At 32.9% G+C, this 15,875-nt stretch overlaps 1 protein-coding gene across 4 annotated transcripts in view; it reads left to right on the top strand.

Annotated features, from left to right (window-relative positions):
- The window catches only part of PTBP2 (polypyrimidine tract binding protein 2), an 84,131-nt gene extending 69,654 nt beyond the window's left edge, over nt 1-14,477 (top strand). Inside the window, exons 9-14 of one of the 4 annotated variants that reach the window (XM_038541248.1) lie at nt 4,486-4,625; nt 6,094-6,127; nt 6,545-6,637; nt 12,415-12,631; nt 12,729-12,806; nt 12,972-14,477. In XM_038541248.1, coding sequence (XP_038397176.1) covers nt 4,486-4,625; nt 6,094-6,127; nt 6,545-6,637; nt 12,415-12,631; nt 12,729-12,806; nt 12,972-13,104 — 695 coding nt within the window. In that variant the 3' untranslated portion in view covers nt 13,105-14,477. Of the gene's footprint in view, nt 1-4,470; nt 4,626-6,093; nt 6,128-6,544; nt 6,638-12,414; nt 12,632-12,728; nt 12,807-12,971 lie in introns of all 4 variants that reach the window. The other 3 variants (XM_038541247.1, XM_038541246.1, XM_038541249.1) reach the window with 3 other exon arrangements.
- The last annotated feature ends 1,398 nt before the right edge of the window (nt 14,478-15,875 follow it).

Below are 15,875 nucleotides of genomic sequence, written 5' to 3'. Positions count from 1 at the left end.
GTCTTTCTGTAATGAGAGAAATGTCCCAGTAATCCGATGGTTCTTTTGATGATGAGAAATGATTGGATGAAGAATCTGTCTTAATTGATGGTGGTGGGACTGCAGTCTGAAAGTAACATTGGGTGGTAGGGTAGAATGATGAATAATATATCCTTTTTCTTTCCTTTGGGGAAGGGTTTATGAAGATAAAAAATGACTATTTGAGAGGGTTATAGGAAAAGTTTCATTAGGATAAAGCAAGCCTTTAATTAAAAAGTTTCTCTAAGGAACAGATTGAATAAAAATGCTATTTGTTAATGATAGAAAAGAGAATGGATTCCAGCAGGCAAAATAAAGAAAGGAAGGTGGTACAAGAGGAGGAATGGATTGTTTCAGGAAAGAATAATAGTGTTTGTCATTATTGTCAAAAGTGAAACTTAGTTTCAAGTCAGGAAATAAAATGTAAAAACCGTTCTCCCCACCCAAGCCCCTGTACTTTTATGAGTTAGAAAGAGCCTCAAAGTCCCACCACCTATCCTCTAATCAGAAGTATGTGAGACAACTACCACATGTCTTGAGCAGGGTAAAGAAGTAAGACCAAAAGAAATTCAATCAACTTTGGATACAAGTTTTAGAATGTGAAATGAAGTTACAAAACCAATTCTGCATCTTTAAAAATCATGGATAAAAAGGTCATAGTCAGGAGGAGCCTAAAGAGACATGACTAAATGTACTATGGGATCCTGGAACAAAAAAAGGACAGATAAACACCAAAGAAATCTGACAAAGTGTGGACTTTAGTTAATAATTATATGTCAGTATTGGCTGATTAATTGTAACAGTAACACCATACTAATACAATGTTAATAATAGAGGGAAAAGGAAAGGACCCAGGTTATATAGGAACTCTGTAGAATCTTCATTTTTTCTGTAAATCTAAAATATAAACTTTATTAAAAATCATAGATAGGGACACCTATCAGCAGTTGAGTGCCTGCCTTCAGCCCAGAGCATGATCCTGGAGTCCTGGGATCGATCAAATCCCACTTCGGGCTCTCTGCACGGAGCCTGCTTCTCTCTCTGCCTGTGTATCTGCCTTCTCTCTCCCTTCCTCTCTCTCTCTCTCTCTCTCTCTCATGTGAATAAATTTTTAAAAAATCATAGATAAATTTGTAAAACATCTTTCAGATCTATCACACCAAAAAAGACTCCAGACTTTTCATTTTCAGCTACCATTTTAAATTAATTTCATTTCTCTTAATTCTCAGTGATCATTTTTCCATGATGTCTTGATGTTTTGAATAATATTGTGCCAAGTTACCCCCGTTTTAAACTCAGATTTCAAGAAGGAAAAGTATTTCAAAAACCATTGCCTTTAATATTTAAAGTTTCTTTGAACAAATTTTCTATCACCTTTGGATACGGTGAAGTTTTTCATGAGGTGGTTGAATTATATATTGACATTGTAGAGATGTATTTCAGAAGACGCTTTCTTGCAAAAATGAAGTATTAAACTTAGACTGTCGTTTAATCTATCAAATTTAGGTAAATTGGTATTTTATATTTCATGAATTAATAATTTTTCTTGAAATGTCAACAGGGAAAGATGAGTATAACAAGGACTTAGAACTTAATTCTGAAAGTGTCAGTAGTGTGTAATCTTGATAATGTCTCACGTTAAAAAAAATATACCCATTTATATTACAGCATTTTCTTTGGAATGAATAATTTTTTTTTAATTCCTTAGTATTTCTTGAGAAACATACATACATCATACCGAATATACATGGCAGTGGTTCACAAAGTATCTGGAGATCTCTCCGGCTCTAACAAAGTCAAAACTGTATTCATGACAATATTAAAATGTTATTTGTCTTTCGACTTTTACTTTCACTACCATATGTTAGTCTGAAGGCTAATAGATAATAGACTATGTGATCATATGTTCTTTTTTTTTTAAATAAAAGTTCTTGATTTTTTGTTTCTGGTGTGTTAAATATCAGTTGATATACCCCAAATAAACAAAAGCTCTTTGTGGTCCTCAGTAATTTTCTAAGAGTGTAAAGGGGTGAGACCAAAAAGATTAAAAGCTTTTTCAGTATGGGGATACGAAGTTCAGGATTTTCAAGTATTTTAATAAACAGAAGATGGTGATAAGAGTTGAGATGTACAGAGAAAATGCTAGGAATTAGGAAATTTTTTAGATGAATTTTGGTAACTAATAACAATTAATTGTTCAGTTAATTTTTGGGGGGTTAGTCTACCCTGAAAATCGTTTGGTAAGTTGAAAATGAAACCAGAAATTAAACTGACTTAATTTTTTATTGTGGAAAAGAGATGCTCAAATGTCTTCTTAGATTTAAAAAAAAAATCTTTTATTCTTAAAAGAGAATTTGAGGATTGATACTGAACTTTTTTCTTCTGCATGCCCTGTATTGTCATTGGTGTTTGGGGCCATGGACTGGATCCCATTAAGACCAAGCAACTTAACAAAATTTTTAAGTTACTTTTTCTGTTGAAGAGTAGTGAAACAAGGGAATGATTTGACAGTGTAATGCCTAATCTGGAGTTTCTGCCACGATTGAATAATTGTGTTTATTTACAATAACAGCACAATAACAGCTTTAGTTGATTGCTATGTACATTGAGCCACAACTATCTGAAAATACTGAAGGAATGATATTTAAAGAAAGGACGAGGAGGGGTCATTTTCTAAGAGTATGAAGAAACAATACTGTGAGTGCATGTCTAAGAACGGGAAATATGTCTGTATACTTGTCATTGGCAGCAAATTAAGATATCTTTTAAATGTTAAATGGAAGTAACCTATAAAGTATAATGAGAGCTATGGTATTTACTGGAAGTTTGTAATGCTGTAGAATAATTGGTTAAAAAGATCCACACTGGTGGATCCAAAAAGGCATCAAAGACTACTAAAGACATGAGAAGTTTTCCTTTAATATTAGATCCTTGTTTCTTGGATTTACTTTTAAAATAAAATTGTTGAAAAAATAAATAATAATTAAAATGAATGAAAATTGGCCACCACTACCATGAGTTAATAATTGTTAAACCAGCGTGATGGTTTGTTATTCTAGTGTCTCTTTTTTTATGTTGACTATTTTCCGTAACAAAGAGTAAAATCTAAAAAAGAAAATGGAGAAAGAAGAAAAAAAGGAATCTCGAAAAGTGGGTAGAAAGTACTAAAGTAAGCTCATCCACAGAAAGATTGCAACAAATATAATTCCACTGTTGAACTGCTCATAGAGAAGAGATAAGAAATTGGAGGGGGAAAATTTGTAAGTTAGAAACTGAAGAGATTAAGATTTGTGAATCTTAACCCTTCAGACTATCAATGAAAGATCATCATAGTTTCTATAAAGTAAAAAGATTAAAAAAAAAAAAACTTGGCTAAAATATTAAGATACCTGAAACCAAAGGCAACAAGCACATCCTTTTGACATACACAAGAAGGCTGGTGGAAAGAGAAAAGAAGAAATAAAACATGAACTTACGGGACAACAGTCCTAAGGGCCATTTCTATACAGGTATGTCATGAATTAACTTCATGTAGGTTGGTTGTTTCTTTTTAATGGGAAGGAGAAAAATACAATTCATTTCATTAGTGAACTAACATTTATTGAAATATAAGCTGGTATGTAAGAATTGAAGGGATGGAAGGATTTTGAGTTTATTCTTAATTAGAATGTGAATAAAAGATGGTGAGACAAAAGAATTCTCTCTAGAGAGCAAATGATTAGCATATTTTAAACAACAGACTGGAAAACAACAATAGAAATAAAGAAATGTTAAAACTGGTAGGGGAAAGGAAAAGACTGAAAGAGAAAGCATGCATGATACAGTGACGTTTTCTCAATCTTCCTACTGGGGAAATTTGAGAAATTTGTTGTGTGTGTGTTACAACTACATGAGTGTGAAATTAAGGCAAACAAACTTTGGTAAGGTTTTCTTCAGGTCATTTGAATGAATTAAATAATTCAGGGTGATGTGTCTCCAAGAGCTGAAGAACTTACGATATGTGTTTCAGAAGCTGTAATTGTCTGATTTCAAGTGAGTTTATGAAGAAGATAGCACTTGTCTAAAAAAGTGTTGAGTTACTGTTGAAGATGATATTTATTTTGGATGTGATTTCTTGCTGTAAACCATGGAAGTGAATTTTTCAAGTTTCTGACTTAGAAATATCATTCTTTATGCTTTGCTTTTCCATAGGAAATGGAATATTGTATATTTAATTTTTTAACATACTACAGGTATGTACCTTAGCCCTAATATTTAATGATTTCATTGATAACCAGTTAATTTTCTCTAATTGCTATATTATCAGCAAACCGTTTTTCTAAACGTTATAAAAATTAATTTTCAGGAACCATTTGGAATGGTCAGCCCTAAGCCATGCAGCCATCGTGCTTAAATTGGTTTTTGTAAACGACTTGTGTGTGTTTCGTAAAATATGCTTTATTTTAAAATTAGGGCTTCCTGTTGCAGCTGTTCCAGGAGCTCTGAGTCCTTTGGCTATTCCAAATGCTGCTGCAGCAGCTGCTGCAGCTGCTGCTGGCCGAGTGGGTATGCCTGGAGTCTCAGCTGGTGGCAATACAGTCCTGTTGGTTAGCAATTTAAATGAAGAGGTTAGTAAAATAATTTTCTAATGTTTATTCTTTAACTCCATTTCATTTGTGAAAGTTTCTCATGTTTATTTCATTTTGCACTTGCCTTTCTTTTTATGTACATTCATTAGTCAAAGTATTTTCTGTATGTTTCTACTTCTGAATAAAATCTATGTACTTGTTTAGGTAATATTTCCTTAGTCATATCTCTTTTTATATATATAATTATTATTATAATTATTATTATTATTATTTTTAATGTAACTACCTATTTTTCCTAAGAAAAATATGGTGAAGTACTATAGTATGGCTTTTTCTTTTTGTTGTTCTCAAAGGCAAATGTGATCTAATTTGCAGATTTTAACTGTAAAACAATTTTGTTCTTTGCCTTTTCTAATTATTTGCTTGTTCATTTCATGCTTATGTGTCATTGCATTTTTTTAAATCTTATTTTATGTGAACTACTCTAATACATTTTTCTTTGAAGGTTCTTCCAAAGATCTTGACGAGGCACTCTTCCAGTCTTTCTTAGTAATTTTTTCTTTGCAGTTATTAGTCATTGTCTTCTAAAAATATTTTTCAACTTTATCCCCTCCCCCCTTGTTAAATAAAATTTATTGCTGAGTTATTTTCTTTAGTTGTACATTTTATGTCTGGTATATTTTATTTTGATTGCTATGAAAGCTGGTATGAAATGTGGGAAGCTCAGTGTATCAGTTTACAATGTCTAATTTGAATATTTGTTTCATTTTTAATTGGCCTCTGTTAATACGAACATTAAGCTTATTTTATCATTTAATACTATTGTCATTCACAGTTCTGCATGCTAAAATGTTTGAATCAGAGTGCCTTTGTTTTTCTTTTAAGAATTTTGCCTGCATTTCATAACCAGCCATGCTTATGCAGTTAAAGTTCAAAGTTTAAAATTCCTGTGCATGCTTTTCCTTCCCTATGTTGAGATGAAATGCTGTAATTTACTCTTTGATATAGATGTACTTTACCCATATTTGTCTTGGATGACTACATTTTACTCAGTTTTTCTTGTACAGTACATAAACCAACCATTTTCTGACCAAATTCCTGCATTTCCTATGTACTGACCTATATTTTATTTTTTTTTTGTTCCCCAATTCCTTATTTTTTTCTTCTGCATTGCTGTTTCCCTTCCCCATTTCATCCTTTTCCCCTGTGTGTTCACCTTCCCTTTCCTTGTCTTTTCCCAAATGCCCATTCCCTTCCCTGTCTTATCCTTTATTTTCCTTGTCCTTGTCTTCATTCCCTGTCTCCATTCCCTATGTTCATGCTTCTGTGCTTGAACAAATGTTCCTCGGACCAACTTGCCCCAATTAACCGCCTTGAACCATGATCCATGACCACCTCACCATTCTGCGGGAACCACCCTTCGTTATGGATGATCTGTTCATCTCCGCTCTTCCTCGACTCTTCTCTCTTCTTGTCTTACGCTGCTTGCTCTTCTCTCCTTCTAAAGATGGTTACGCCCCAAAGTCTGTTTACCCTCTTCGGTATGTTATTGTTAGCACTATACTTTTATTATTGATTTGATTTTTGTTTCACCTTAATTCTTATTTGTAGCTAGCACTTTGGCTTAAAGTTGAATAGTAAATCTTTTGCTATTTTTCTTTGCTATTTAAAACTCTCCATAGACACAAAATTTGTTTTAATGCATGCTGATTTATTTTGCATGGTCTTTAATTTAATATCATTCACATAGCTTTGAGGGTTTATCAAAAGTTATTCTTTTCAAAATTCACTGTTCAAAATCTTGATCTTCTTTATTCATTTGTGAGAATGATGAGTTTGAATGCGTGATCATGTTGATGTCTGAATGTTTCATTAATATGTCAGAAAGATAATCTTGAGCTGACTTGCATGTAAAATTAATTCCATTTTTGGATTACCTCTCTGTGGCTCCAAAAAAGGTGTTTATGGAGATGTGCAGCGTGTGAAGATTTTGTACAATAAGAAAGACAGTGCTCTGATACAGATGGCTGATGGAAACCAATCACAACTTGGTAAGATTAAACTATGTGTTATCTATTACATCTTTAAATCTGTTAATAAAAACAAACCCTATTATGGCAGTAAGTGATTCTTTTTTTTTTTTTTTTTTTTTGATAGCCGGGTTCAAAATGTCATGTTAATTTTCATATTTTAACATATTTATACACGATGACCATGTTTGTATTTTCTCCTGTCCTCTTAACAATCCTCAAGTACAATCTAATGGAAGATTTGGCCTCCAAAATTGTAGTAATCGTTTCACATAAGAAGGGTAGTGTTTATATTAAAGATCCTTAGTATCTTTCTTTCCTGCTTACTCCCTGTAATAGAAGGTAACTGTTCATATAGTCCATGGAATCCTGATTAATGTGAAATTTTAATTCAAAATATTTGTCTAAACCTAGTATTGGAAAATGGAAAATGAGTCACATGGAAAATGTATTTTAGAGATACCAGATTTTTTACAGAATGAAGAACTTGTGCTAGACAGGCTGTTGTGTTAATCCCTTTTGGAATCTTAAAATGTACTTAAGTCCATTATACTTCCATTAAATATTTACGTTAATAAGAATGTATCATTTGATTCTATACACGAAGTCAGATCGCATAAATATGGTATACAGCTATGTATTCACAATGTGATACGACTGTAAATATTATGTTCTTAGCTTATAATTCTGTTCATTGAGATTTGGGCATGATGATGGCTCAAATTGGTTGCTTTCACTTTTTTTTTGAAATTTGTCACTTTTGATGTAAGGACTGTATTTTTGCTATTACACCCAATGAAATTCACAGACTTGAACGGTATGATATATTTGGTCTTTGGAAAGTTTGAATTTTCTTGTTTCTTACCAACTGTCATGGTAGCTCAGACAACACATAAAACTATACATCTGGCTCTTCACTTTTTAAAATGGAGATACCCATCTTTAATGAAAGATATATAAATAAAGAGTGCTAATCAGGTCCTAGATGCCTAGTAAATCTTTTCTTCTTTTGCTGTGTGTGCTCTGGTAGAGGTAGTCATGGCCATTGTTTTTATATACGTTGTAAGAAGCATTTAACAAAGCTTTCTCAACTGTTTCATTTTTTTTTCTCATCAGTATGGGAGCTGTGGGGGTATTACCCTCATATAAAGGATATATAGTGGTTATGGTTGGGAAGTACCTGAGGTAGAATTTAACCAAGCTTTTCTGGATATTTTTTATGTAAGGACTATTTAAGGACTTCTGTCCTTCTGTCTTCTTATAAGGACACTAGTCTAATTAGATGAGGGCCTCATCCTTATGACCTCATTTAACTTTCATTATCTCCCTTAAAGTCCCTGTCTTCAGATGGTCATTTTGCAGGATTAGAGCTTCAGTATAGGACTTTTGGGAGAACACAGTTCAATGCATAATAGTACTTATAAAAAGCAGGGGTAAAAGATTTGCAAACTTAAGATCTTTGAAATAAAGCTTTGACATGATTTACAGTGTTTAAACTATTTTACAGTAAATTATTTCTCATGGCTAGATTTTGCTTTTTTGAAATCCTTATGATTCTAAAAATACGCACTCATACCATTGATGCCTTTAATATTGAAAAAATTAGTGAGACATTTGAAAATGTAATATGCTTTATTTTTGGGCCCTATTTTCCTTTTGGTTTTCATAGGACTCTATTTGGAAATAACTCATTTCATGATATAGGCAGGTTTTTTTGTTTTTTGTTTTTTAATGCCTAGGACATAGTATGGGGGAAATAAGGAGAATTAAAAGATACTATGGGTTTAAATGTGAATGAGATTGTTGCAAACCTTGGAGGCCATGTTAAATTGGATGTTTTAAGAATAATTTGTGTATTATTTTAAAATGACCTTTAACAGAATTCTGATAAAATCCCAAGGAGTAGTAGTTTTTTCATGTTAAACTGGTTTTTATTTAATGTATAGCTGCTTTCTCAAAAGTAAAGTTACTTAGTTCTTCATAATAGTCCTTGATCTACTAAGTTATCTCTCTCACAAAAAGATTTCAAGAGATCTTCCTTCCCAAGAGGAATTAGCAAGGAGGGAAATAGCAAATGTTATGGAATATAATGGGGAAACTATTTACTTACTTACTTACTTACTTACTTACTTACTTACTTACTTACTTATTTATTTATTTATTTATTTATTTATTTATTTATTTATTTATGATTTTATTTATTCATGAGACACACAGAGAGAGAGAGAGAGAGAGAGAGAGAGGCAGAGACACAGGCAAAGAGAGAAGCAGGCTCCACTCAGGGAGCCTGATGCAGGACTTGATCCCAGGACTCCAGTATCACCTAGGGATCCCCAGGAAATAATAAATTTAAAATTTATGATAGAATCTAAGTCCCTATGCACCAGTAATAATAGCAACAACAATGTAAAGGAGTAAGTGCATCAGTCAAAAGATAGGTTGTCAGATCTGATTTTTTTTTTTTAACTGGTTGCGAGAAACTTAAAAAGCACAAGGATGTGGAAAGGTTGAAAGAAAAGGGATATATATATAAAAGATAAATTTAGATCACCAGGAAGATAAAAAGAGTTTTTGGTGTGTGTATGTTTGGGGGGATGCCCCTAATGAAATAGCCTCAAAATATATCAATCATAAATGAATAGATAGAACTAGAGGGACTCTTGAGGAAATCTTCTCTTATAGGGAGAGATCCCAACACACCTTTCTGAATTAAGTCAGGCAGACATAATACAACAAAGATACAGTTACCTTAAAATTACACATGTATAGAACTACACACTTAACACTGTTTTTTAAGTACATTGGGGAACATTTACTAAAGCAGGCTTCAGTAAAGCAGAGAGTAAGTAACATATATTCTATTCTCTGTTGCACAATTTGAGTTAATAACAAAAAGATACATTTAGAATTTCCTAATATCTCATGGATCGAGGAAGTTACTTTAATGAGAATTTAGAATACTTAAAACTAAAATGATAATGAAAGTACTTACAAATTAGATATGTGTAGTACAGTGAAAGTGGTGTTTTGACAGGAGGTTAACTTTAAGAATGATGGTATAAACCCAAGGAAAGGATAATAATAAAGATAAGACTAGCAATCACTGGTATAGAAGACACTTAAGAGAAAAAACAGAGCTAGAAGGTGGGTCTTTGAATAAATTAATAAAATAGACAAGTGAGTATTGAACTTGATTTTTTAAAAAGTGAGAGACAACACAAATAATACTCGGAATTATAAACTTCTCCTGTATATACTGTTATTCATTCATATCTTTTTTTGGTAAACATTTCTTTATTTTCTTTATTTTTTTTTATTTATTTTTCTGAAAGATAAATAAAGCAGGGGGAGCAGCAGAGGGAGGGGGTGAAGCAGGAAGCCCTGACATGGGGCTCTACCCCAGAACCCTTAACCCACTGAGCCCCACCCAGACGCCCCCATTAATACCTTCTTCAGAGATAAAGGGAAAAGTAAACAATTACATTCAAACAAAAGTGCCATTTCCATTGTGCAACATTGGCCTTTTCCTCTTTTATCATTGATGGCTTTGTCCATTTACACCGTATTTCTTGTAACCAGTTTCAGGATATCAGAGTCCTGTTATTTAAACTTGGTTCATCTTAAATTAGTAGTTCAAATAATCTACTGTTTCTTGTTTAATCATTATGTCTGCTTCAGTTTTTGACAAGCTTTTTTTAAAAAAAGTGTTTAGAAATTGTCACACTCAACCCCTCTTCTTCAGCCCTCATCCATTTGAGATTCCAATTGTTTTGTCAAGTCCGATGACTAGAATACTTCTCATTACCTATTTCCAGAGGTAGCTCTCTGGTTATTTTGCTTTATTTTAATCCCATTTCTCTATCATCCATCTCCTCTTGGTACAGGTACTGTCCCTAGGACTTTTTATTGTTATTTTCACCCTTCAGTGTATCACAGCTCAGCTGATTGTGCAATCTTTTCATAACTTTACAAAGCTGAACTAAGCATTCTTTATAACAGTGTGCTTCCTTATACCACTTTATTCCCTAAATTCATTCCTTATAATGCATTTGTATGAGCTAAGAGTACTTTATCATAAGTAATAGAATGATAGAACTTTAAAAATGTTTTGTAATTCAAGTAAGTTTTATAATAGCTTATATACCATGTCTATGAGTAATTGAATTGAATTTTGTAAGTGAAAATTTAGAAGTATGTGTGAAACGCAGTAGAACTAGTGAGAAAGAATTCAGGCCTGAGAGATGATTTTTTTCTGTTCGCCTCGGTTGAAAAAAAAAAAAACTAAGAAAAAAGCATTACAAATATATAACACTACAGTAAAAACAGTCAGGAAGAGTAAGCTTGTTTTTACAAATTAGAGAAGCTACAAGTGAAAAAAGAAAATACTGTTGGTTCTTTTCTGAATTGTACCTTATACTTTCATAGCATTTTCCTTTTCAGACCTGTTTTATATTTAACTGATTTATGTTCTATACAGGTAAGTATGATAAGATGCATGGGTTTAATAAATTCTGTGTATCTCTGGTATCAGACTATGTGCTGCAGTATACTAATCAAAAAACATTTTGAGAGTAGGGGTTTTATTCTCATTTCCCTGCTCTTCCATATTGCCTTTATCTCTCTACTGTTAATACTCTAATACTTTGAGTAGTCAAATCAGACGTCCAGTTTAAAGTATATGGCTTACGAAATGGTCTTCAGTTGTTCTGACTAGTGAGTAAAATGTGAAACGTAGAGAACTGTTCTGTAATCTCAGGCCAGTTCATTTAGCTTAAAAATAACCCAACTGTTACTTCAAGAATTAGGTATGTAATGTTCTGTGTTTAGGCACTGTGCTGTGTGCTGGGATAGAGACCGTGGTTCCTGCCTTCATATACTTTGCAGTGGGAAGGAGGATTTAGATAATTAAATTGTGATAAATTTTAAAAAGAAGTAAAGGGTGAAGGGAAGGCCTTTCCAGAGAATGATGAGAAAGGCTAGGAGGGATAATGAACAAGATGGGAAACTGGTATAGATCAGCATGCATACAGGGCTAAAGGTAAGAAAAACTAGCACTTTAAGGAGATAGGTTTTATGTAGTTCTAACTTAAAGTGCAAAGAAGTATAGTACTAAAATCTATAAGTTCCATGAGGGGGTAGGATGGTTCTTACTACTTGATTATCAGCACTACTAACAAAGTAGTTGGTATTGTTGTACATCCTCAAGAAGTATGTTCAAAGAGGCTGGGGAGATTTTATTCTTTAACATGGTTTTTGCCTTTCCTAGTCTGATCTGACCTTAACGATTTTAAGCAGGTAATGACATCAGATTTGCAATTTATAGGGCTCATCCAGCTGCTATGTGTAATAGAATGGATTGGAGAAAAGTAGAGCAAAGTCCAACAGTTTTGCAGGTCAAAACATTGTGACAGTGTAAAGCAGAGAATGGAGAGCTGTATTGAGGGATAATTAGGAGTAAGAAGAGTATCGTAGGACTTGGGAATTAGGTTATGGGGCAGAAGGGAGAAAAAGTTTTATAGATAAGTACTAAGTTTATTCAGCAACTAAGTTTATGATTTATCAGGATTGGCAAGGAAGAGAGAGATTCATAATCAGGATTTACATTTTATGAAAGAAACGAACTTTTTTGTCAAAATACTTGTTTAGTGCAAATAAATTTAAATCATCTTGTCAGTGGCTGTTATAAACTTGCCATTTATTTAAAAATCATAGAATTCAGTTATTTTAACTATTCTAAAAATTATTTTGCTTTGAACTGTGTTAATATTTTTTTAATAGGCATTTTTTTCTTTTTACAGCCATGAACCATCTTAATGGACAGAAAATGTATGGTAAAATTATTCGTGTTACTCTGTCTAAACATCAGACGGTACAACTACCTCGAGAGGGACTTGATGATCAAGGGCTAACAAAGGATTTTGGTAATTCCCCATTGCATCGTTTTAAGAAACCTGGATCCAAAAATTTTCAGAACATTTTTCCTCCTTCTGCAACCCTTCACCTATCCAATATCCCGTAAGTACTAAGCTAGAGTTTTCTAAGGGTATACATTATAGAAATAAAACATAAAATTTATTATTAATCTTCTTTTTTTTCCATCCAATTTTCCTAGTCCTTCGGTAGCAGAAGAGGATCTACGAACACTGTTTGCTAACACTGGGGGCACTGTGAAAGCATTTAAGTTTTTTCAGTAAGCAAGCTTTCTTGTCTCTAAATTAGTGACTTTGACAAAAAGTTTTCTTCAAGTAGTTTTTATCTTTTTTGTTTATGAAATTAATTCTGGAATAGGTGAAATTCAAGTATTTAAGCACTTCCTAATTTTTATGAAGTATCTAATTTCATAATTTTGTTTCAGAAGAGATCACAAAATGGCTCTTCTTCAGATGGCAACAGTGGAAGAAGCTATCCAGGCCTTGATTGATCTTCATAATTACAACCTTGGTGAAAACCATCATCTGAGAGTGTCTTTCTCCAAGTCAACAATTTAAAAAGGGGGAGGTGAAGATTGAGGGTGTATCACATTGTTTGGTGTCATCACCTATTGACTGTTCAGAAAAGTGGGGACCAGAGTTTGATTTTTTTGTTGTTGTTGTTGTTTCCTTTTTTTTTCCATGCTGTTATCATTCCTTGGTTATAAAATGAAATGGCATACATAAAGGCAGAGTTGTTAACTGCTGTATTTCATCTGTTCTATAGGTAGGCCATTTTTATTGTCTGTTTATAATTTTAGTTTAATTATACTTTCCTTTTTCAACTTAGTTGACATACGTGCCTTAAAAAGGAAAACTAGTGTTGCTATTGTGCATTTACTAGGTAAAAGGAATTGGTTGTCTAGGGCACATTGTTATATGGGAATTACAATATGTTTAGGCAGGGGTGTGTAAAAAGGTTAAGTTTTTGTTTCTCCTGCTTGGAACTTATTTTGAATTATTGGCTTGTCACATTTCTTTCTATTTAATCAAATAAGATACATGATACTGAAAGAATTAAAGCAGCATTTTTTAGTTTTTACTACCTTAGGCTTTATTGCTTTAAAAAAACATTGGCCTTTTGTATCTCACAATTCTGGTCTAGATTCAGTTATGAATGTAGGCATTAGTTAAAATTAACAAGATGCAGAGTATTAATTTCTTAAGACAACAAAGTGATTTCTGTAAGTTTGAGCCCTACGTGGAAAGCATTGTGGAATCTTAACCTTTTTGTACACACTCTTGTGGGACGTATCATATAAATGTCAGCACTAAGTAATGTCTTGTTTGTGGCTGAATATTTTTCGTAGATGTTTTTGAAGTTGACATGACTTACGTGCATTTAAATATATATTGCCATCCTTAGTTTGTAATTAAGATTTGGAATATGGTTGTGGATTTCTGAGCATGTGCAGACTGGTCTAGCTAGTTCAGGAACTGGTGCATGTATTTTTCAAAGATAAAGAAAGTGTACTGCGAAAATTTGCAGGAAGATTAATTTTGTGGCAGTTTTCTAAAACTGACAACCAGGTGGGACCAAAGTTTATGTGCCTTTAGTCTTAATTTACCTTGCATTGTAATATTCAGTTTTAATAAATCTTCAAAATATTTTGTATTTAGGAATAGATCTGACTTTAATAAAAACATGGCTCAGAATCTACAGGTCAAATTAATTTGAACAGTTCTTGTCAATCTGAATTGTTGATTCTGTTTAAATGACCAATACTTTTTGAAATTGATGTACTTAGTTTCAAGATTCATAGATTCTGTTATCTATGTAGACAGAATGGTCATGTATATTTTCTATTAGTTGAGTTTTTACATCTTTAGAAATGTAAAATTCAGTATAGTTTGAAAGCGGCACAATTAAAAATTAATTTTCTAACAAAGTTGGGAGGTTTGATGGTTGTTTAATTTCCTTTTGTGTGTACTCTGCTTACCTCTGTAGCATGCTCAATAAACACTTCTGTAGCTCTGTATTCACCTTTTCTGTCTTTCTCTGCTGCCTTTTCTCTTTCCTCTTCTTTGTTTTTCACTCCACTGTGCTTCTGAATTCATGTTTATTCTCTGCCAGGGTGGGAAAGGAGTAATAATATTATAATTCTATGGCTTTATACCATAAATAAATCTAGATGCTGTGAAAATATACCAGCTGGTTTTTTTTTAATTTAAAAGATAGTAACTGCTTTTCAGGAGGACACATATTAAACATTTCCCACCCTGTTATAATCTACTGCTTTAAAGACATAACTTTTATTGTATCTTGTTAATTCTATCTCTTTTGTTGTTGTTGTTTTTTTTCCAGTAGATTTATGCACTAATAGATCTTTTGGATTTGCCATGCTCTCTTGCTGCAGTTTCATCTTTCATCTTTTGTGTCTGCTAAAGATTTCTTACTAATCTTAGATTACCTTGCGATTTTTAACAAAGGGTATTAGGTGTTATTGGGAAGAAACTTTGTCTTGGGTGGGCAGAAGATACATTCAGGTAATTTGTGATGTTATAACTTCCACTTTTTTTTTTTTTTAAAGGAGTTCAGTTAGGGGGCTATTTGTGTTATTCATATTTTTGGTTACTTTTAAAAAATAGATATATTGGTGTCAGGTAACTTCAGACTTTAATACATGTTCCATTGGTTTGTTTTGTTATGAAATAACTGAGAATTATGCAAAACTCGTACATGGCGAATAAACAAATGAAGGAATAGGAAATAACTTTAAATGTGCCATATTAATACAACAATTCAGTTATCTCAAAAAAATATAGTAAGCGAAACAATTGTTTACATTTGAGTCAAGAACATTGGGGTTATTTGGAAGCTAGACGATCTTATATTTTTTCTTCTTAAAGTAGGATTGTACTACAGAAGCACTCAAAGCAACAGCAGATGTGCCTCTAAAGTATGTAAAATCCAATACCATGGCTAATGAATAGTAATTGAGCAAAGTTTCTCCTGAGTGAACCTTTTTTCTCAGTATTGGGTGGTGGTTGAAATATCTGAAATATAGGTGTTTAGCTACCTTTCAAGTATTCTTTGTGGCTGGCTTTGGGTTGGAAGAAGTCCTGAAATGTGTGTAGGAACTGGGTTGCTCCAGTTGCTGAGCTGGGGAGAGTTCACAGTACCTCTGATGGGGGATGACCAGACACCAAAGTTCTTCCTGCCCGGGAGGTAGAGATTCTTCAGTCTCTTAGAGTGCACTGTGGTAACAAACAGCCTTCCTTCCAAAGCACTAAGTCAGTGAAGTGGTAATTTTGACATTGTAGAATATTTAAAACTTGGTACATTAAAT

Source organism: Canis lupus, chromosome 6 (assembly GCF_011100685.1).
Source record: "Canis lupus familiaris isolate Mischka breed German Shepherd chromosome 6, alternate assembly UU_Cfam_GSD_1.0, whole genome shotgun sequence".
NCBI lineage: Eukaryota > Metazoa > Chordata > Mammalia > Carnivora > Canidae > Canis > Canis lupus.
The sequence above is the reverse complement of the archived record's forward strand: the minus strand, read 5'-3'. Positions and strand labels throughout refer to the sequence as shown.